The sequence below is a fragment of the Centruroides vittatus genome, unplaced genomic scaffold (genome assembly GCF_030686945.1).
Source record: "Centruroides vittatus isolate TY-2023 unplaced genomic scaffold, ASM3068694v2 scaffold_1167, whole genome shotgun sequence".
Taxonomy (NCBI): Eukaryota; Metazoa; Arthropoda; class Arachnida; order Scorpiones; family Buthidae; genus Centruroides; species Centruroides vittatus.
Window position 1 is genome coordinate 1,511,237 of NW_027122671.1, and position 22,643 is coordinate 1,533,879.

Consider the following 22,643-nt stretch of genomic DNA (forward strand, 5'->3'; position numbering starts at 1 on the left):
TTGCTTTCTGTTATGATATTAAAGAAAAATAAAATGGGAGCTCTTGTATCTTATGTATTATCTTTATATTATGGGAAAAAAGTACAGTTACAGTTTCCCCATGCTTTTGGTTTAAAGTATCCTCCTGTTTTGCATCAAACAATTACACAAGAAAGCATAAAAAAATTTAATGAAGTTTTTGTTATTGGTGATGTGCATGGTTGCTATGATGAGATGATGGAACTGCTTCAAAATGCAAATGCACTACACGACAGTACATTAAAAATTTTTGTTGGAGATATAGTGAATAAAGGTCCGAAGAATCTTGAAGTGTTAACAACTCTTCGAACTATGACTTCTTCACTAATTGTTCGCGGAAATCACGATGAGGTAGTATTACGAGAATATAACAAATTAAATGATCCGTCCTATGTAATTCCACCACGTAATTTGTGGATAAAAGATATCCCAAAAATAGATATTGACTTCTTAAATAATTTACCTTATACTTTATCTATACCAAGTTTGAATGTTATCATTGTTCATGCTGGATTAGTTCCTAATCTTCCTCTTCATTGTCATCATCCTAGAGATCTTGTTACTATGAGAAATCTTAAACTTGGTGATTATTATGGCAGTAAATTAGAACCAACATCAAAAAATACAGGTGAGCCATGGGCATCACTATGGACTGGACCTGAACATGTATATTTTGGACACGATGCCAAAAGAATGTTGCAACAATATCCACATGCTACAGGAATAGACACAGGTTGTGTATATGGCAATCATTTAACGGGTATATTTATTAGTGGTGCAAGATGTGGAAAATTATTATCTGTTAAAGCTAAAAAAGTTTATGAAGCACCTTCTGGAAAATGATATGTCACATTTAAAAAAATATTCACAAATACTTACTAAGAATTATTATTTCTTCACTTAATGTAATATAATGTTTTTAATAAATTATGATTTGATTATCATATTTAAAAAACTGTATTTTAATGAAATTTATTTACAATAGAATGGATTTAAAACTTTTTTATAAAATTAAGACAATTCAATTGATAACAGTTGTGCAACTCTCTTCCACAAACGTCTTCCTTTGCTTTGTAATTTCTGTCGTTGTTTTGGAGATAGATTTTTTAATTCAGGAATATCTTGACAATCTTTTGATATACTCTATAAAAAAATTATATAAATTTATATTTGTAATAATTTTCATATAATTTAAATCATTATTAATGATAAATACCATGCCAAACTTTGTATTAGTTTCCTCTACAGTTACAATTATATCTAAAACTTCTATTGTATATGTTGGTTTTATCTCTTGTGAATTAATAATATCTTGAAGTGCCTGTGAAAAATTCATAATTTTTAGAGTACTAATATATTGATATAAATAGTAACATGTTAATGACTTATAATTTTACCTTTATAACATTTGGCATTAATTTTATAAAAAATTTCTTCCAAACTTTCTTCTTGAGAACTGGTAAGTTCTAGAAAAATAAATATATTTTAAATTTTCCTCCTATAATCAATAAAAGTATTTTTCATTTAATTCAGCTTTATATATACATTACATACACACTAGCCAAAGTACTCGTAGAATAAAATGAAAATTAGACATTTAGACAAAATTTTTGTTATGACTGGATAACAGTATGTATAATATATGCATATTTTTTTAATAACCAGTGATAACAAAGGTAATCTTACTGAATGGCTACAATACTACATATGAATGGTCTCTCATAGAAGTTTCAAGAATATACTTACATAATATACAACAACACGTAATATGTTTTAACACTATGCTTCAAAGCTGAGAAACACTGAAGTTCATTTTTGAATTATTTGCTTGCAAATTTTCATTTACCTAAATCTATTATAAAATATAGCATTTCCTGTTGTTCTCCAAAACTGATAGATACTGTGGCATCCATTTTTTGACTTGACTTCTAATTTTTGTGAATCTTTGAAACTTGTATGTGCATACCTACTGTTGTTTTTTTTTTTAATTCCTTCCAGGACATGGATTATGCAAAAGCAATTGAAAAAGAGTTTTACAACGGTTTTTGATAAATTGAAATTTGCATGCAAATTTTTATTTTTCGCAAGTAGCAGAAAACCTGGTTAAGACAAGTGGAATTTCAATAGAACAGCAGCTGCACAGTAACCATGCACAGATGCCAATTTGTAGAAATTCTACTCATCTGAACTGGATTTAAGAGTTTTATCAAAAAAAGACTTCACAGTGTTTCTCAGATTCAAAACATGGTTTTAAAATGTATGTAATAATAACTCTTCCCATTTGAAAAACTGATCTTGCCGTGCATACCAAATCGTTGGTAGCATATTTGAATTCAGTGTTAAACATTGTGTAGGAATACCATTAAAAATTCCCATATTAGCAAGGTTTCTATCAGGGATAGGGATCTTTGTATCACAATAAGCCAAATACCTGTATGCTGTAGCCAAAATCCAAATTGCTAAACCTGAACTTCTGGATTAATTTTTGGGCTTTTCCAGGATTAATGATGTGGAGAAGGAGTTTGTCCAGTTATGAGTTAATCTTTTCTTGGGGCAGTTACTACATATCTGTATCTCCACGAGTAGCAAAGAAAGATCATCATGCTTACAAAGAATATTAACTATTCATATAAATATTTTTAAAAAGTTATTTTTTAAATTACTTCTAGTCATCATCTTGTACGAAGGAGGACACTTTTTTTTTTTGGACAGGTCTAGCTTAAAATGTAGGATTAGGCGAGTGTATATTTGTTACTTGGTGGATCTTACATGGCGTTATTTTTATGTATTTATTCATATTTTATTTTTTCTAATTATTTGTATTTTTAATTTTATGTTTAAATCTTTTGATATTTGTATTTATTTTATTATATTATTTTTTCATTTCCATATATGGAACACCAATTTAAATATGTTATCAGAGATTTTCAAATCTAGATTCTTTTTTGGAATGTGTTGATTTCAGAATGTGGAATTTTTGGAATGTGTTCATTATACAGAACATTCCATTTTGGCTTTTGGAACCTGAGGAAAGTCTATTAATGAGGCCAAAAATATTTTAGTTTTCAGTAGAAAACTGTTAGAAAATGAATGTGTTTTTGTTTGAATGTTTTGACATTTTATCCTAGTTTTGTTTACAAGTTACATTTGAGGAATGACAAAAATATTCTGAATTCAATATGCATTCCAACTTTAAAATTGGAAACACGAAAAGAATTGCATCTTAAATGTGAAGTAGTACAACATTTTTCATTAAACTGATTTTATATTTTAAAAAAATTACATCATTATTATACAGCAAAGTCAAAATTTTGCAGTATTTAGATAAGGCAATAAATGAGTGTTTATATTTGTTTTGATTTTTGAATTAAAAAAATAAGTACCTTCATGCACCTGATGGCTGCTAGTAATATTTCAAGTATTTGTGTTCTTTTATATAATCTGAAATCGGAAGAAAATGCCGCCAAAGAAAGGTCATCTGTGAAATTCCACACTGTTTCCTATTTTAAAAAAATTTTTCTCCTTTAAATTGATAAATTAAATTAAAAATGAATAATTATAAGTATTAATGAAATTACTTACAGGACATGCATTCAACATAGAAGTAAACATCTCTGGTTGAATGTGTGTTGATCTAAAAAAATTTAATGTTTACAACAATATAAGCATTTCAAGTGATTTAAAATTAAAAACATTTTTACAAAAATATAAATTTTTTTATTCAAGATACAAATAACTGAATTGAATTTGAAAAATATATTTCATACAATTTATTCACATATATGATTTTCACAAGACCTTAAATCTTACATAAAATAAATGATAACAACACTAGTCTACATGATTTTTGGAACAGATACATCAGTGATTTTTTTTTATAATGTATTTTTCATGTTGAAACGGAAAGTGTGATCAGAAATGCTCTATGTAAAAATGGCAAACTTTGACTTCACCCTCTTGTGGTGGTATACATTTTAACACGTTTTTTATTTAATTTTTCAGTCATAAAAAAATTTTTTATTTAAAGTAAAGATTTTGTCAAAAAAATATTTAAATTTAAAATTTCAATTTCAAAAGTCAACATTTTTACAATTCAGTAGTTTCGAAGAAAAGGTACATTCAGATATGAGCAAGATTGCTGACGAAAGAACAGCCACCTGATTGGCACCAGTTTATAACCTATTTATTCCGGCACCCACACTTTAACCAATGAATCATCAACCATGAACAAAGAAGATGCGTTAGCTCAGTGCAGCTCAAGACATTGGCGAAGCAAATGAAGTTGTGTGTGGTAATCCATGTTCAATTGCAGGTAAAATAAATTTGGAAATTTTTTTCTTTTTTAAATTTTACCTCAACATTTATTGAAATATACGGTGGCAAACACATTTGTGTACAAATTCTCCGGATATGTTTTGTTATGTATGTGGCGAATTTGCAACAAAGAGTCATCATAGGCCCATTTCAAAATTGATGAAAACTACCTATGGACTTTATTTCGGATGTCCACTTGGAGATCAAGACAAACAATGGGCAGCGCATTTAACGTGTATTAGGTGTTATGTCAAATTCACACAGTGGTAAAAGGAGAAAAGGAGCATTTGCCTTTACTAAACCAATGATTTGGCTAAAACAAGCAAATCATTACGATGACTGCTACTTCTGTTTAACAAAGGTCAGAGGTTTCTCTGCAAAAAATAAAAGTAATATTGTGTATCCAAATATTCCATCAACTATGAGACCAGTTCCTTATGGAGAGAATTTACCTATTCCCACAACTCCAGCTTCTTGGCAGGAGATTTCTGATTCCGAAGAGAATTGTTCTGATGCAGTGGCACAAGGTTCAAGAGATGAAGATTTTATACCAGAAAAATCAAATAGTGAACCACATCTCATTTTCACAAGTGGAACTAAACAATTTGGTCTGCAACTTGCATTTATCAAAACAGCAAGCAGAAGTGTTAGGTTCACACTTAAATCAGTGGAATTTATTGCATAAGGATACCAAGGTTTCATTTTTCAGACACAGAAATAAGGATTTAATGATATATTTCACTATGGCAGATCAGTTGTATTCCTGTTGTGATATAAATGGTTTGATGTGAGTTGAATATTCCTTATAAAGTTGATGATTAGTGGTTATTAATAGACTGATCAAAAACGAGCTTAAAAGCTGTGCTATTGCATAATTCAAACAAGAATCCTTCTATACCAGTAGCGCATGCTGTTGGTTTGAAAGAAACATATGAAAATATGTCATTAATTTTAAAAGCAGTCAATTATAGTGTTCACTTATGGCATATCTGTGGCAACCTAAAAGTTATTGGTCTTCTTCTTGGACTGCAAGGTGACTTTACAAAATACTGCTGATTTTTACGTCTGTGGGACAGTCATGCAACAAGTGAACATTATGTGGTTAAAGATTGGCCAAAAAGAGACACTTTCACTCCTGGGCAAAACAATATTATGTATGTTCCATTAGTCAACCCTCAGCAAGTAATTTTGCCCCCTTTACATATAAAAGTGGGGTTGATAAAAAATTTTGTTAAAGCACTGAATAAAGAAGGATCAGGATTTAAACATGTAAGCAAAGTGTTTCCTAGGTTAAGTGAAGCTAAATTAAAGGAAGGAATATTCGTTGGACCTCAGATTAGAAAATTACTTAATGATGAAAATTTTGACATGAAGTTGAATAACGTAGAGCTAAAGGCATGGAAATCATTTAAGGATGTAGTCCATGGTTTCTTGTACAAAATAGTGATATTTTAGTAAAAAATCTTCTGCTGAACTATAAAAATTTAGGCTGCTAAATGTCCTTAAAAATTCATTTCTTGCATTCTCATCTGGACTTTTTTCCACCAAATTTGGGTGCAGTGAGTGATGAGCAGGGTGAACGGTTTCACCAGGACATATTGCAAATTGAGCAGCATTACCAAGGGAGATGGGACAAATTGATGATGAGTGACTACTGCTGGTTTCTGCAAAGAGAAGATCCTACCCTACACTGAAGGAAGAAGTGATTATCCGACTCCAGTTATAAAAAAATTTCAGGTACTTTTTATGCCTGTTTCAGTTATGTTATACAACAGTTTTTTATGTAATCAGCAAAATAAAATATGAGTATTAGAAATTTATTTAGCATTGCATGAAATTTAATATACCAATAAACTTGGTCACTGTGGGAAATTCACATTTTTCATCAATTTTTTAATGGTATATAATAAAAATGTGGTGGGTGATGGAGAAAAACTGGCTTCATTTTCAGATTCAGCTAACAAAAAAGAATAAAATTCACTTATTGCTGTTTCTGTTCCGAAAAATTTTTTCAATTTGTAGACTAGTGTAATTTTTCACAAAATTTAATACAGGTACTTCTCACTTTACGACCGAGTTCCATTCCGACGACTACGTCGTTAAGCGAATTGGTTGATAAGCGATTGCGCCGGGAATATAGGATCATTGTAAAATTATACAAATTATGCAACAAACTTCAAATTTATTTATAAAAAGACTATTATAGTATGCTTAGTGTGCATGTCACCACTCGCCCCTGACCGACACTCAAGCTGAGAAAGGGGATTCCCCGAATTGCAGGTCGAAACTCAATTGGTCGTAAGTACGAGTGGTCGTTAAGCAGATAGGTTGTAAAGTGAGGAGTACCTGTAATCTGCAAGATGTCTGATTAGTGTAAGATCAATCATTATTTTATGTTTAATTCAGTCTTTTTTTAAATATCTCATTAGGATCTGAATAGTAGAAAAAAAAAATTCAAAATATAAATGAATATTCTGAATTTTTCACAAAATTTTACATTTTTGCGTAAATAAAGTCCACTTTAACTTGTCCAAGATCTTTCAAAAAATAAAATTTCCATCAAATGTAATTTAGTTATAGGCAATCTCCAACTTTTGGACGTAATGCATAATGTTCAAAAATCAAACAATAGACATGCATGTTATATATAAACAAAGTTCCTAGAGAGATTGAAAAATTAGTTTTGTAAATGATTTTACTGTTACTGAAACCAAAAATGCCATTGCTTCATAGCTCAAAATTTGTGTTTGCCAGATGAAAATAAACAAAAGAACAAATTTGATGTATAAAAAGTGACTTAGGAGTATCGAACTATTATATGTAAAAAGAGGGAGTTGTCTGAAATTCAAAAACAGAGGACTGCCTATATTCAATTAATATAATTTCATATGCAAACACACAGCTAAACTTTATTTTATAGTTTTCAGATATGTGAAAAGTGAAATTCATAGATGTCATCCTAAATTTCAATTTTAATCAAACTGGTCTACTAATAATTTTAAATGAAATTTCAATATTAATGCATTACCCTGTTTCTAAGAAATGCTTCAGTAATTTCTTATAATCTTCAATAAACCAATCTTTTGATACTGATTGCTATAAAGAAGTAAAATATATTGTTGAAATAATAACAATAGTTAATAATGATGTTTAAAATTTACCTCTGAAATCTCTTGATCTGGATCCATTTTCTTACTGCACATAACCTGATTTTTTTTAAACAATAACAATGATTACTATGATAATAATTTAAAATTTTTAAAAATTTATTTTTATTATCACTCACCACATAAATACAGAGCTGGCTTAATTTTTTTTGAATCTGTAAATCTGTAGCTGCAATTTAATTACAAAACAAATAAATATTTTATTTTTACAATATTTTCAAACTTGTAAATGTCAATATTTTATTGAAATAATGATACTGATTTATTAATATATTAAATGATTTAATTATCTTTTCTATTATCACTGCTAGAGTGACTGCCCATTCCAACTGCAAAACAATCCTGAAAATGCACTTAAAACTTTACATTTTGAAACTAGGTTGAAGTGTCATCAAAATCATTTGTTTTTTAAATTTCTGGCTTTAATTGAACCCAGGGAACAGGAATACGTAAGATATAATCCATTTGAAAATGAGTAAAACTGAAAGGATTTTATTTGAAAATAAATAGAAGAAAGGATTTACATAAGCAAGCCAAGAATAAAAAAAAAAAAAAAACAAAAATTAGACTTACAAAAAAAAATAGATGGACAGAAAACTGTTGCTGAAGAGCCAAAATTTATATAATACCGCCATGTCACTAAATGAAATATATTTTTAAAATAGTTACAATTACTGAGAATGAATAATATTAACACTAGCAGATGAGCCCGGCGTTGCTCAGACAAAAAGTAATGATAGCAAAGATTAAGATTATTAGATTATAGCTGCTGGGTTGCAATTTTTAATTTATTTAATTTAGAATATATGCTCTCCACCTCAAATTAGTACTATAGTGTTTTGCTTCTGTACATCATACTTTTTCCTTTAACAATAGAGTCATGTTGGTCATTTATCTAACTCCTTTCAGGAAAAGTTTTGAATTGAAATAACACAAATTCCAGTTTGCATCAGATCTTCATTTACAGTTAATTGGGGCCTCCTGTCCCTATGGTTTTTATTTTTGGTCTTGGTGTTCATGTATCTAATTCCATTCTCGAGATCAAGAAAAGTTACATGAACAGACAGTATGTTCTTTAAAAAGAATGAATTTTTGAATTTAAAGAAAAGAATTTGGCTTCCATAACAAGTGGTAACAGAAATATATGTTGACTACCATCTTCTGGTTCAAACTCATCTCCTCTCCAATTCCAGTTGAATTCATCAGTCAAGATCTTATGAATTCAACTGCAACTTTCCACACTCAATATTATATTTGACAGCATTTACAATTTTATTTTCAAATATGTTCCATGGACCTTGAAATAAAAAGTACTGTCTGACTATAGGCAATTTGAAGAGGTAGAATTTTAGTTAAATTCCTTATTTGTCATTCTAAATCATCCTATACATTGAGGTACTTCAACATGCCTCCAATGCTTTTCAACTTCAACCCAGGTTTCCTTTTTAACACCACCTTTATTTCCCAGGGTTGATTTGAATCCCAGTGCTTAAACAAGGAAATACTGTACACATATAAAACTAAAACCCAAATTGTTAACATTTTAGCCTAAACTGCTGATATCTCAGACAATATCTAGACCATGGATAGTGAATCTTTTTGAGTCTGCATGCCATATGGTAGGCTTCTTTATGCTGATGTTTTATACTTAGAATAACTATTTTTAAAAGAAACAAAGTAAATATACTTTCAGTTAGCATAAATTTAAAAAAGTTAATTGAGAAAAGCAAGATATATTAAACTGAAAACATAAAACTTATTTTAATTTCAGTTTTTAATTACAATTTTATTTACACAGTAAAAAGTAAACAAGATCTCATATGTTGCATGCCATATATATTTTTGACAGGTTGCTTTGGGCATGCACGTCATAGATTTGCCATTCCTGATCTAGTCTATCAAACTCGGAGATTGACATCCCATTACAAGTCAACCTTGGCTCTAGAGCCAAGCACAAGTGAGATTCATAAATAAATATTAGATTACCTTTCTTAGCTTTATCCATCAACTTCTGTAGCATTTCCGAAAACTGTAACTGATTAATATTATTGGCGTTCTGTAAAAAAATCACAAAAGTTTAATTATATTTAAACGTTTAAAAATTTTTTTGACAATATCTAATTTAATATCAACATATATTAATTCTAACATTAAAGAATTTTAAATATAATGTTATTAATTTTTATTCATATAAAAGAACAAGAAAATCTACAGAAAAAAAGCTTTAAATTCATTAGAAATAAAACAGAAAAATCATAAAATTAAGAAGAAAAAGTAACCAAATAATTAAAATCAACAATAAAGTTTAATCGTAAAATTAAAAAATAATTTAATGGTAGAATATAAAAACTTAAAACAAAAATGTATAAAAAAATCTAAATTAAATTGTGATTATTATTATTATTTCATAATTTGAATAAAAGCCAAAAATACTGAAAATTAAATTCATAAAGTATATTTATAGGACCAATTCTTCATCAAAATACCAAACAATGTCAAAGTTTTAACTAAAAGTTATTATGTGGTAGCTTTATAAATTTACAAAATTATACCTTTTTATATTTTATTAACAATGAAAATAAAGTTTCTATCTTTTTAGCAAAGCTAACTTGCTTTTCGTGACGATAGCCATATTCCATTGCATCAATAAGCGGTAAAATGATAGAAAAAACCAATTCTAATAGTGGCTCAGACTTCAAAAATAAAGGAAGTAAATCTAAACATCTGAAAAAATTTTGTAAATCATTATTATTCAAGAATTTATATATATTTTTATTTTGAAAATACATTTATTAAACAATACCTCATTCTAAAATGAACTAGTTCAGTCTGTTCTAGAATTGTTGTCTTTTTGTCTGGTTTCTTTTGCTGTGCAAATGCCTGAGCTATTGCATCATCGAGTTTAAACATTTCCGAATCACTCATGTAATGTTCAGAATCCTTAATTAAAAAAATTAATTAAATTTATAAAAAATTTCAACAATTGTTAAAAATCATTTTTTTAAATTAACTTTCATTACCAAATATATTATTTGTTGAATTTCAGAAATTCTGATATTTAAAAAAAAAATATTTTTAGCATTTACATTAATATCTATTACTTCAACTATTTAACTTTTAAACTAATTCTTTATACAGTAGACCCTCCTGTAACACAGTAGATACGTTCCGTGTTATACGAATCCGTGTTGTACGAGTCACTTGAATACATGAGCCAATCACAGCCTGGCACGTGTGCAGTTTAGGGGCTACGGCTGTTTGAAAGGTTTTCTTCCATAAAATTAATCGATTCTAGACTAATTTGACTCAACATTTCCAAAACACGTATAATTTTTTGGGAATAATCCATATAAACTATGCTATAAACAAAAAATTGTAGGATTACCTACTGAGTGTGCACCGTTCGACGACGCCATTGCTTAAGTTTGTTTTTGTCGCGGAGCGGCTCATCGAACGGCAGGCGTGTGTTTCCCGATAAGTTATTTTTCTGTGAAAAATTTGCTGAACTTTGGAGACATCATTAATATAAATATAATTTTTATGGCCGTTGAATAATAAATGGTTTTTTAGTAGGTCCGCTGCTCGTTTAAACTCAATGGTTTGTCCACTATCCGCTATTGGTCCAGATTCGACTAATCCTGTCGCGACACGAATCGGCGATGATGTTTTACCGTGTTATACGAGTCTCTTTTAGCATGTTATACGAACACAATTGCAATTTTTTCGCTGCGTTATACAAATCCGTGTTATAGGGGGGGTCTGCTGTATTACCAATTTTTTAGCATAATCTAAATTTTATTTATAAACTAGCTGACCCGGCCATGCGTTGTTGTGGCTCAAAATGTATCTATTATAAATGTGTAACACTTTCCCCGTGGGGGAATTTCAAAAAATCCCTTTTTAGTGTATATTCTGTTGACGTCACCTATTAAAACGCAATTAAAAATGCAAAAAACCGCATGTAAAATAGTATAAATAGAAGCCGAGTTCTTCACGGTAAGCCTTAATCCTGTCCATCTCCCCCCGTAGGGAGAATTTCGACATGTATATTATATAAAAACACGTGCATATTTGAATGCAACGTTGTGTCAAAATTTCAAAGGAATCTGTAGGAACAAACAAACGTTGTATTTTATTTATATAGATAGGTAGAAAATGATCTGCTTAGGTCCATTCTCACAGAAAAGCAAACTTAGGTCGTCTGAAGTTAGCGCCATCTGTTGGACATAAAAGCCTTAATCCATATATAAATATATTTTTGAAAGGGGGGAAATGGTGATCTTCACATATGCCACAAACCTTCGCGGGAATGTACCGTGTAAACAAGTCTCTCAGCGTGTTATACGAACACGATCGAATCCGTGTTATAGGGGGGTCATGCTGAATTACCAATTTTTCAGCATAATCTAAATTTTATTTATAAATTATAAACTAATTATCATCATTGAGAGAATGACAAATGTTCCCATTTTCTTAAATTGAATTCAATTTTTCTTTAATACCTGAAAAGTTTATATAAATCAAAAATATATGAATATTAAAGATAACTTAAAGAATATTTTTAAAATATTTTAAGCTAGTTTTCTCATTAAGCTTGGCCCTACATGTATTGGTCTTGTGCCAGAATCAAATATCCATTAATTGCTATTATCTAAGCTAAAATGTCTTAATCTAAGTTTAAGGATATTTTAAACAAAAATTGGCTTGGAAATATTTACTGGAGGGCTGTCCTGCAAACAACACCATATTCTATTAACAAGTAGAAGTAGATGTGTATGCCCAACAGCTAAACAACAAGACATCAAGTCATGATTTATCGTGTCAAGAAGACTTCTTAACGTAATAAAGTAAAATAATTTTAGAGTAATTTTTGATAACATGAAAAAATTCTTAGACAATATGCAGACCTGTAAATTCACATCATCAAGATCAGATTTTTTAACACACAATCCACAGATAGGAAATTAAAACACTTTGGTTTTTAAAACATTTTCTAAATTCAAAACTTAACTGTAAATATATACAGATTTAATTTTCAACAAAATTTTTTAATTCAGTACCAGTAACGTCAGTTGGTATTTTATACCCCACTTGCACTGAGCATTTCAATCTAGATTGTGGTAAGATCAGCAACTGTGCACTGGTGCAACCTCTCTTGACTGAAACAAGGTTCAATTGCAATTGACACGAGAGTTTTTGAAACTAGATCGAGTCATAAGAGTGTTCCCACAATCCCACATGCACGAGAAGAAACAAGATGGCTGCGAAACAAGTGTCGGGCTATCAACAGAGAAATAAAAAAGATGTTTGGAGAGATGATGAGATCTGGCTATTGTTAGATATATGGCAAGAAAATGTAGTAATTTGATTGTGGATGTCCAATAACTTTGCTGCATATAAACCTACCAATAACACATCTTCATTAGCAGTTTTCATTTTTTTTTTTTTTGTTGGTGTTCATGTCTTATCATGTAGTTATGTCAATTTTATCATCGCGTGCAACAGCTGGATTCTTCTCAAGTGGACTGCCCGTGCGAACAGCTCGACGTTTGACTGGCGACAGTTGCAATCAAGATTGTGAGTAGAGATTAAAGTGAATTGTGGATTTTGTACGAACAAAGTATTATAATGAAATAAAATTACATTTCTGCTCTTAAATTCTAATAATTTTCATGTTGTGAGTAATTTATTCAATTATTATTCAAAAAACATGAAAAAAAACTGTAACTGGACAAACTTAAAAATTTGTTAATAATCATCCTAATACAGAATTAAGTTCACTCACATCATTGACTTCATTTCCTAGTGCAGCTTGTAAACGACTACGTAAATCATCATTAACTTCAGTTTGATCATCATCGTCATCCATTTCTTCATCACTCCCAGACTCAAAACTTAACTGTTCATCATCATCTAAAAAAAAATTGAAAATTTTAACAATATGAGTGAATTATTTCTTGAAAATACCAAAACTAAACTATGATATTCTTGAGTTAGTCACTAGTAAACCACAAAAATGCTAGACTAATAAACTGTTATTAACTTATTGAATAGATTTACATGTTACATAATAATAAAATCAGCTCACATTAATATGAATCACTAGAACAGTGTTCCGCAACTGGTGTGCTGCGGCACTCTGGTGTTCCGTCACATGGTGAAAGGTGTGACATGAACTTTTACATATTCTGTTAATTTCAAGTTTTATTTATATATTTTTATCACAGTTATTGTGTTTCTTATGCTTGTATTTCATTCTCTGCCGCAGCACTGATGAAATAAGATGATGTTTGTTTATTCTTTATTACAAGCCATGCATTTTTATGTATTCTAAGAAATTATATGTAAAATAAATTTGCTCACAGGTGTTGATGTCTGTTTAATAATAATAATAATAATATGTTAGGTGCATTACATAATTCTATTAATAGTATCATATCATACATTTTTGAGGGGAATAACATTTTGGTGTGCCATTTTGGGTCATGGGTGTGCTGCAGTAGAAAAAGGTTGCGGAACACTGCACTAGAGGAATGCTTTGCAACTAGAGGAGTTGCTTTATTAAAAATTTGCATTAATTAACAGTTTTCAGGGTTAAGGGTATATAATTTAGGGAGTTAAGGCTTAAACAAAATTCAATAAATGCTTTTTTTTTCATTCACTTCTTTTTACTTGTATTATTCATTCAATGAATGATATGCTTGAAATGCATATTCCTACATAAAAAGTATCTCATATTGAGCATGGCTTTCAAAAAAAAAAAAAAAAAAAAAAAAATATATACTGCATAAGTTTCATCGAATAATTTCATAAATGATACTTGACTATTTGCTTTAAAAATTTCAAAATAGAACATGTACTGTATTTCCCCATAAGAGCACACTTATAAGAGTATGCTCTATGTGAAAATTGCTTGTTTTTGTATTTTCAAAACATTTTGTTTTGTTTATAAAAGCATACCTCAAATGTAAACTTATGAGCAGCATGCTCATAAGTTTAAACATTTTGTTTTGTTTATAAAAGCATACCTCAAATGTAAACTTATGAGCATGTTCTTACATGTGACAGCTTGTTTTGGCTTATGAGCACTTTACTAATGTGTCAATGTAAATTAAATGTAAATGCACTAATACAATAACTATTCAGTGAAATCTCTATGGTAACCATTATTAAAAATTAAAAAATGCTTTTATAAACTAAACCAGAGTTTGTTTTAGTACTTTGCAAAATGTAGTGCTAATTTTAACCCATTTCTAAGAGCATGCTTTTATAAGCACAGTACTATTTTGTGTTTCCAAATGATTGCCAGATTAAATTGGCTATATGCAAATTAATAGCGATGTTGAGGCTGAAGTTTTCAACGCGAAAACGTGTATGTCAAACATTTGGTGCCGCTTTCCTGTAAGCCTAGAAGTTTGGCAATGGTCTTTGGAATGTCGAGCATGATTCCACTGACTTTCCAAACGCCATTGCCAAACTTCTAGGCTTACACGAAAGCAGCACCAAACATCCGACATACATGTTTTCGCGTTTAAAACTTCAGTCTCAACCTCACTAATGATTTCTTTAAGGTATCTTTCCTGATACTGTTTCATGGGTGTCAAAATTCACTGCTTTTGAGGTTGTATACATACATAATATGCCTAATAATTTTGAAATCAAGCTATTCTGATAACATAAATGAAAATACACTTGCATATTAATCAAGAACGGGATGATATCTTATTTCAAGCTTTTATTTTTCTACACCTTTCTAAATTTAAATAAATTATTTGCAATATCTTACAATATTTACTTAGACACAATGTATTTATTTATAACAACAAATTATCAAATCAGTAATGTTTTTAAAATTAATATTTGGCATTTTTATTAACTCTAAAAAAATAATTACTTCTAATAATAAAAGCTATGTATATCTAACAAAAGCAATAAGAATTACATATGTAATTATAAAAAAATTTAATAAAGCAAAATTTTTAAAAGCCATTATTAGTCTTTTTAGAATCTGACCCTAAACTACTACTAGATTAACATAGACAATTCACAAGAGCACTGGAGAATTAAATGCAAAGTGATTTTAAAAAATGTATGAAAATTATAAATTATAGTATTATAATAATTAACTAATTTTACCTTCAGTTTTTGTTAAAGGATTATTTTCATCAGAATTTGTTTTCGGATTAATAACCTAAATAAATTCAATAAAAAATATTTTTTATAAATAATATAATAATTTTCATATATTATTGTTATAATATAAAAAATTATATTAAAAAACTACACACTAATTTTTATTGACAACACAAATTAAATTTAGAAAATTTAATTTATTAAATTAAACATTTTCAATGAAATCAAATTGTCAAACAAATATAAGTAATTATTATTTGTTTATTCTATTTATAACTAAAACTGCAATAATTTTATTACACACACACATACATTGACTGATCAAAATATTAGAGAACCTACTAATAGCATGAATGACAGCCTGAGCACACCAAAGTATTGATTCCACCAGATGATGGAAGTACAGTAGAGCGTCGATAAGTGGAACGTCGGTAAGTGGAATGGCCGGAAAGTGGAACGATTTTCAGTCGGACTGTGTCGTGCTGAATCGAATGTTTTTGATACTAAATTTACTTCTAAAGTATAATTTTCATGTTTTTTATATTCTTTAATATATTTATTTTGTTTGTACAAAATGCAGAAATAATTTTTAACGATATGATAGCCTCGATGATTATTATAAAAATTTTCGTTAGGCTTAAAATCGACGAAAATTCAACAGGAAGCGACACGCAACGGAGAAAAATTCAACAGGAAGCGATACGCAACGGAGAAAAATTTGAACATCGGACAGGTTAATGTATTTTTTCGTACAAAGTCGGAAACTGGAACGACCCCAGTCCCCAATTGGTTCCACTTATCGACGCTCTACTGTATTGCAAACCATACCTGTTGCATTATTGTCCATAACATTGCCATAGATGTAAGTACTGGCTTCATGAATCTGAGGTGTCACTCAACAGAATCCCAGAGAGATTAAATCACACTTAAATTTGGAAACTTTGGAGTCTGGAGGCCATTGAATGATTTAGAATTCTGATGAGTGTTCTTTGAGCCATGCCTAGTAGTAGCAAGCCCAGTGGGACAATGCATTGTGTTGGGAACAGCAACATCTCCTTGAGAATGCATGAAAACCACAAAATGGTGTAGGTAATTAGCCAGCACATTCTTGTAGCTTGCATCATTTAAGGACCCCTGCAGACACACTAAAGAACTTCATGAAACTCATGAGACAGTACCCTGTAACATCAAAGAGCATTGAACAGAATTTGGCAAGATTGATCCATGGCTTCATGTTGATGCCACACATCTACTTCCTTTCATCAGTCCAATGCAGCTGGAAATGGGATTTATCTGATTACATAACTCACCAACATTCTGCAGAGGCCCAGTTTTGATGTTCCCAGCACCAGACAAGACACAATATCCAATGTAACAGAACCAGCAATGTGACATGAGAGTAGGACATTTGTTTCCACAGCCAAGTGTACGTATCATGCTCCTTACCATCTGCTTTCTTACATTACCTGAGTCCTGGCATTACACTGGATGTGATCTGTGCTACCACTTCCCAGTCACAGTCTGTACTGGCCTGGATAACCTTTGCCATCCTGATCATCCGTGATGCATGAGTAGTTGCTGTTTGCTCAGCGAGTGCTGATACTTTCACAAATAGTATATTCTTGTTAAGCCTTGACACATTTACCCTTAAAAATCATGGTATTATTACTACTTCAGAGAGAGAATGACCTGTCTATCTTATGTCAACAATGCATTCATGATCAAAGTCACCAAGATTGCTACATTTACCCATTTTCGTCAATTGTGATATATTGCAGCATAAGCTGATTTATCTATATAATATACCCCAAGTTAGGTTTGGTTATATTTAATTCTGCCCGGGAATGTGAGCATACACTTTCCATTGCTATTGTCTCCAATGTTTTGATCAGTCAGTGTATATAAAAAGAAAAACTTATTTTCTATTTAACATCAGAATTTCACAAACAACAGACTTTTTAAAAAATTATTTCAATGTAATTTATAACTTGTATTTTAAAAAAACTTTCTTTTTATCATCAAATACATTTTTATACATAATTAATAATGTTTCTCAATGAATTCCTAATTGTATGATAATTGAATTTAAGTAGTTGGCTAAAGTTTGATTATAATCATATTCTAAAAAAGAGTAGTTTAAAGTTATATTGTGGTTATCCAATAGTAATTTCCAAATTTAAAACATTAAATTTATAATGGTAATAACAGAAACAACAAAAAAAGAGAGAATTCATTGTACAAACTGAACTAATGATTGATATCTATATGCAAGACTTCAGAATTGAAAAATACATTATTAAAAAATGAAATATAATAACCTGCATAATAGAAGAAAAAAAATTCAGCTGCATTTTCCAATCAATGATCAATGCTATTTTATTTTCTTGCATAATTTTTTAATTGCTTAATATTTTGTTCTATCAGTTATTAAAAAACAGTGCAAGCAATTACCACGTTCAAATTATTCATTAGTCTAATAATATATATCAAATCAATGTTAATATGGAGTAAAGTACAATCTTGATAATCTAACATGTATGGAACATAAAGTCAAATTAAAGAGATTGCCAAATTATAGAGAAAGTAAGATGAATGCAACAGTTAATCATTCAGTATGTTCATTCACCATTGCCAGAAGTTTCATGTCTTGTTCATAAATGATAGCCTCCAAACTTACTCAAAAGAGCATATATTTCTGATCACTTTTCTGAGGAAAAATGCCATAAACATGGAAGTAATGAATCAGTGTACTGGTAATCGAATGCAATAAATCAACATTGGAAATATCACATTAAGGCAGCACTGATTGAGAAACTCTAACTCAGTTCTTGTTCTACAAAAGCTTAATGATCAACTTTCTATATTGCTTAGCCAGCATAGACATGCTTACATCCAAAAAGATGGCATGCAACTAGGAAAAGTGTTGATGCAAACAAAAATCATCTTCATAACCCCAGCAATATACTTTTTAAAAATAAGAATGTTTTCAATCAGTTTGACTGACCTTCAGTTAACATAAACTTCAAATAAAAGAATATAATTTAAAAATTAGAATATAATGTTTGAATTAAAATAGGAACAAGAAAATTTTAAAATAACATAACAATAAATAATTAATAAAGGAAAAGCATAAATAAATAAATCTCAAAAAGTAACTATCAAACATTAGAAATGGTGTTAGCATTGGATGATTAATGCATGTAGATTTTGTATGAACTTTATAAATTTCTAACTTCTTTAGATCAAAAAGAGTGTGGATGTTAGAGGTAGATTTGATGATTTTTGCCTCTTCCCAATTTATCTGTATATCCTGATGGTTTGAATAGATTGCCAATGCAGTGTTACAAAGGTTTTTGTCGACTGTGTATTTAAGCTCTGATTCTTTGTGCAAATTACATTTAGTGGTGCCTACGTATATGAGCTTTTTCGTAAAACATTGTACCAGGCATCTACTTCATCCCTAAAGATGACCAGAGTTATAATCATATAAAACCTTATCATTTCTAAAATTTTGAAAATGGTTGCATGCTCTTGGCACAGACATAATCAAGTAGCAAATATAATACACCAATACAAAGAAACACAAATTAGTAGACATCCACGAACCATACTACAAATACATTCCACAGACAGTATTGGAAAACAACACGCATAAAATGTACTATAACAGAGCCATAATCACAGATAAAACAATTTACCACAACAGACCAGACATCACACTCATTGACAAACACAATAAAATCACATACATTATAGACATATCCATTCCAAACACTCACAATACACAAAATACATGCACTGAAAAAGTCAGCAAATACAAAGAACTTGCCCAGAAAATAAGGCATCTGTGGAGGATGGATAGGGTGCTAATTGTACCTGTTGTTTTCTCCTCTACAGGTCCACACACACTACGCAAAAGCCTGGGAGCACTACAATTGAATAGAAACACATACATCACACTACAGAAGGCCACTATATTAAATACATGCCACAGTGTTAGGAAATTCCTGATTACAGACACTGACACTGACACTGACACTGACAAACTTATTTTATTTAATTTTGGTTGCTATGCCTTGACTCTGGTCCAGCATAGTACACAGCCACCAGTGTAAACTGAGTATAACCCACTAAACCCAACATAATAATAATAGTAATAATAATAAAATTTTGTCTCAAAAGCAAACAAATACATTTTATATAAACCAAGAGCAAAATAGATATTTCCAAACAATTCTTTATTAACATTTGTTGATAAATGTTTTTATATTTGTTGTATTAAATATGCTTTATTATAAACTGAATTCAGTTGAACTTATGTACTATAGTTATATAAAGTTGTCCATGATAAAATATTCATATATTCAATGAATTTTATTTATTTATTTATTATAATTATTTTGACTTAAATTTAATATAAAAACTTACATTCAAAATTTGTTTTAGTGCATTTTCAGTGATGAATGGACAGAAAAGAGGAAATACAGCCATCACAATACTTCTTGTCAAATGTGAAGATTGAGACAAAAGTGATAGCATCAATTCAATTATTACTTCTATCCAACTCGGCTCATTGTTTGATTCATCTTTAGTTGAATCTAATTTATTTGCTTTTTTTCTGTACTTTAAGGCATGATTACAGCATTCTTTCAACTCCTTTAAAATAAAAATTGATATATAATTATTACAGTTATTTATACAAATACAGTAGGATCTTGTTTTACATGGGATTGATATACACAAATTTGTCTTTTGCATATTGACAAATAGTTCAGTTAACCTATTCTTAGTGCCACAGAATTAAGTCAGAAAATCAAGCTTCTTCTAAATCTGACAATTCTAAACATGGAAAACTAATAAATGTTATTCACCGTGATGAATACCTTGGTAGTTTATTCCATTGCCATTTTTTTTTCAAGTAATGTACTCAATACAATACAATGAAATTTTACTCTGTATGTTTAGAAATGATGAACTAAATTATTATTCATTATAGTAATACAGTGGTACCTCAGTATATGTCTGCTTCAGAATACGTCCTGTTTGGACAAAACAAATTTTGCTCGGTGTAAGACTTTTGTTCGGTATACGACTTAATTCAATTATACACACCATCTATGAACAAGCAGCACTATCGGTGTACTAGACCAGACTAGACATTCGTGGTGCCACGGTCTATAACTTTGTTAAATTTCTTCTCATTTTAATTTGTAAGTAATATTTTTTATTAATCATGAATTGCAAAAAGGCAAATGAAAAGCAACAGAAAACTAAAAAAATGACTAGAATCACAATGGAACTGAAAAAAGAGATTGTCGAGAAATATGAAAGTGGCATGGGTGTTCGAGATTTAGCTGTTGCATACTGTATTCTGAGAACGACGATATCGACAATCGTGAAAAATAAAGACATTATTAAATCTGCTAATGTTGCAAAAGGGGTTAAAATAAATTTCTAAACAGAGATTGGAGACACTAGATCATGTTGAGAAATTGCTTTTGCTTTCGATAACTGAAAAACAATGTGCTGGCGACAGCGTATCAGAAGCAATTATTTGCGATTATTGCTGTAATAACTTTAAAAATCTATAATAAAATTTATTCTTTTATTAATGTGCTCAAACAGTGTTTCAATTATTTTACAACCCCATTAATATACCATATCAAGAGGAGTTTTTTTTACATGAAGACGGATTAATCATTTTTACATTACTTCTTATGGGAAAGGTTGGTTTGGCATACATCCTATTCGGTGTAAGTCCAAACATCAGGAACGGATTAAGGTCGTATACCGAGGTTCCACTGTAACATAAATAAAATAACTTTTCTGTTAATTGTATATGATTTGCATAATGATAAATAGTACTTAGGCAATAAACTGGAACTACTTATAATGTAAGCTCAAAATTTACACAAAATTTAGTTTTACATAGTATCTGCTATCAACCTTTGTGTAAAATAAGACCATACTGTATGTCTGTGTTTCTAATATCTAATTCATTTGATGATAATTAAAAATATTAAGAATATGCAGTAATAAGCTAGAAAAATCAAATATATCTTTCTTAGCATTCATAACTGTCAATAACCCAATTTAATAAATAAAAATCTATTAAATTATAAAAATATTTATATACCTATATACAGCTTATAAGTAAAAAAAAAAAAAATAAATTTGCATCATGCTACACAATAGCCAGATGGTGTAGCAAGTAGTCAATGTTATAATATATAGTAAAACCTAAATATTATGAACCCCTATATAACAGATTATGCATATGAAAGTTATAGGGAAAAAAGTACACTCTTTTTTTCTACCTTAAGAAAATGCATTCAGTTGCTCCCTATCCTAAATAAATCATCATCTGTAACTAATTATAGGGTTGAACTGAAAGTTTGCTCAGTTTTTAGAGAGAAAATATATTATTTTGGAATAAATAAAAACTTTTAATCCACAATGTATTCACCCTTCTGTTCAATAACCTCATGCCATCTGATTGGTAGTTTCATAATTCCATCTGTGTAAAATTTGGTGGGTTTCTGATTGAAGAAATTATCAATGTGATTTTTGATATCTTCTAAAGATTATCATCTTTTTCATTCATTACAGAATAATTTAAATGGCATAGAGTTTCAGTCTGAGGGAACAATACCCAGAGAACATGCAGGGTGGCTCAAAACATCCCAGTTAAAGTCTAGAAGTTTTTGGCACATGCTCAGTAATGTGTGTGGTCTTGCATTATCACAATGGAATACAGAATCTTGACTTTTCACTTTATAATTATTGTGGCACATTTTGTTTATGGTTATGCTAAGAATAACCACTCCCCATTGATTTGCAAGTTCTGGATGTTTTTGATGCACTGCAGTCTTCAGTTCATCCAGTTGAAGACAATATTTATTGGAATTAATTGTTTGGTTTTTGGATAAAAAGCTCATAGTAAAGAACCACTTTCAATCCCACCAAATTGAAATCATTACTTTTCTGGGATGCAAACCAGCCTTTAGGTTG

At 29.8% G+C, this 22,643-nt stretch overlaps 2 protein-coding genes across 2 annotated transcripts in view; one reads left to right on the forward strand and one right to left on the reverse strand.

The window, feature by feature from the left end:
* LOC136986692 (bis(5'-nucleosyl)-tetraphosphatase PrpE [asymmetrical]-like) lies at positions 1-978 on the forward strand. Its single transcript, XM_067284270.1, has one exon. The coding sequence runs from the start codon at positions 13-15 to the stop codon at positions 859-861; it is 849 nt and encodes a 282-aa protein (XP_067140371.1). The 5' UTR covers positions 1-12; the 3' UTR covers positions 862-978.
* The window catches only part of LOC136986690 (myb-binding protein 1A-like protein), a 27,126-nt gene continuing 5,434 nt past the window's right edge, over positions 952-22,643 (reverse strand). The window contains exons 9-22 of the mRNA XM_067284268.1: positions 20,061-20,288; positions 15,636-15,690; positions 13,285-13,412; positions 10,303-10,439; positions 10,052-10,223; positions 9,486-9,555; positions 7,619-7,668; positions 7,494-7,538; positions 7,361-7,428; positions 3,601-3,652; positions 3,402-3,518; positions 1,416-1,484; positions 1,235-1,339; positions 952-1,161 (exon numbers count right to left, since the gene is read on the reverse strand). Coding sequence (XP_067140369.1) covers positions 1,030-1,161; positions 1,235-1,339; positions 1,416-1,484; positions 3,402-3,518; positions 3,601-3,652; positions 7,361-7,428; positions 7,494-7,538; positions 7,619-7,668; positions 9,486-9,555; positions 10,052-10,223; positions 10,303-10,439; positions 13,285-13,412; positions 15,636-15,690; positions 20,061-20,288 — 1,428 coding nt within the window. The 3' untranslated portion in view covers positions 952-1,029. The remainder of the gene's footprint in view (positions 1,162-1,234; positions 1,340-1,415; positions 1,485-3,401; positions 3,519-3,600; positions 3,653-7,360; positions 7,429-7,493; positions 7,539-7,618; positions 7,669-9,485; positions 9,556-10,051; positions 10,224-10,302; positions 10,440-13,284; positions 13,413-15,635; positions 15,691-20,060; positions 20,289-22,643) is intronic.

What these genes read in the sequence shown, in the direction of transcription:
- LOC136986692 (XM_067284270.1), top strand. Translation starts at nt 13, where the DNA reads ATGATATTAAAGAAAAATAAAATGGGAGCTCTTGTATCTTATGTATTA.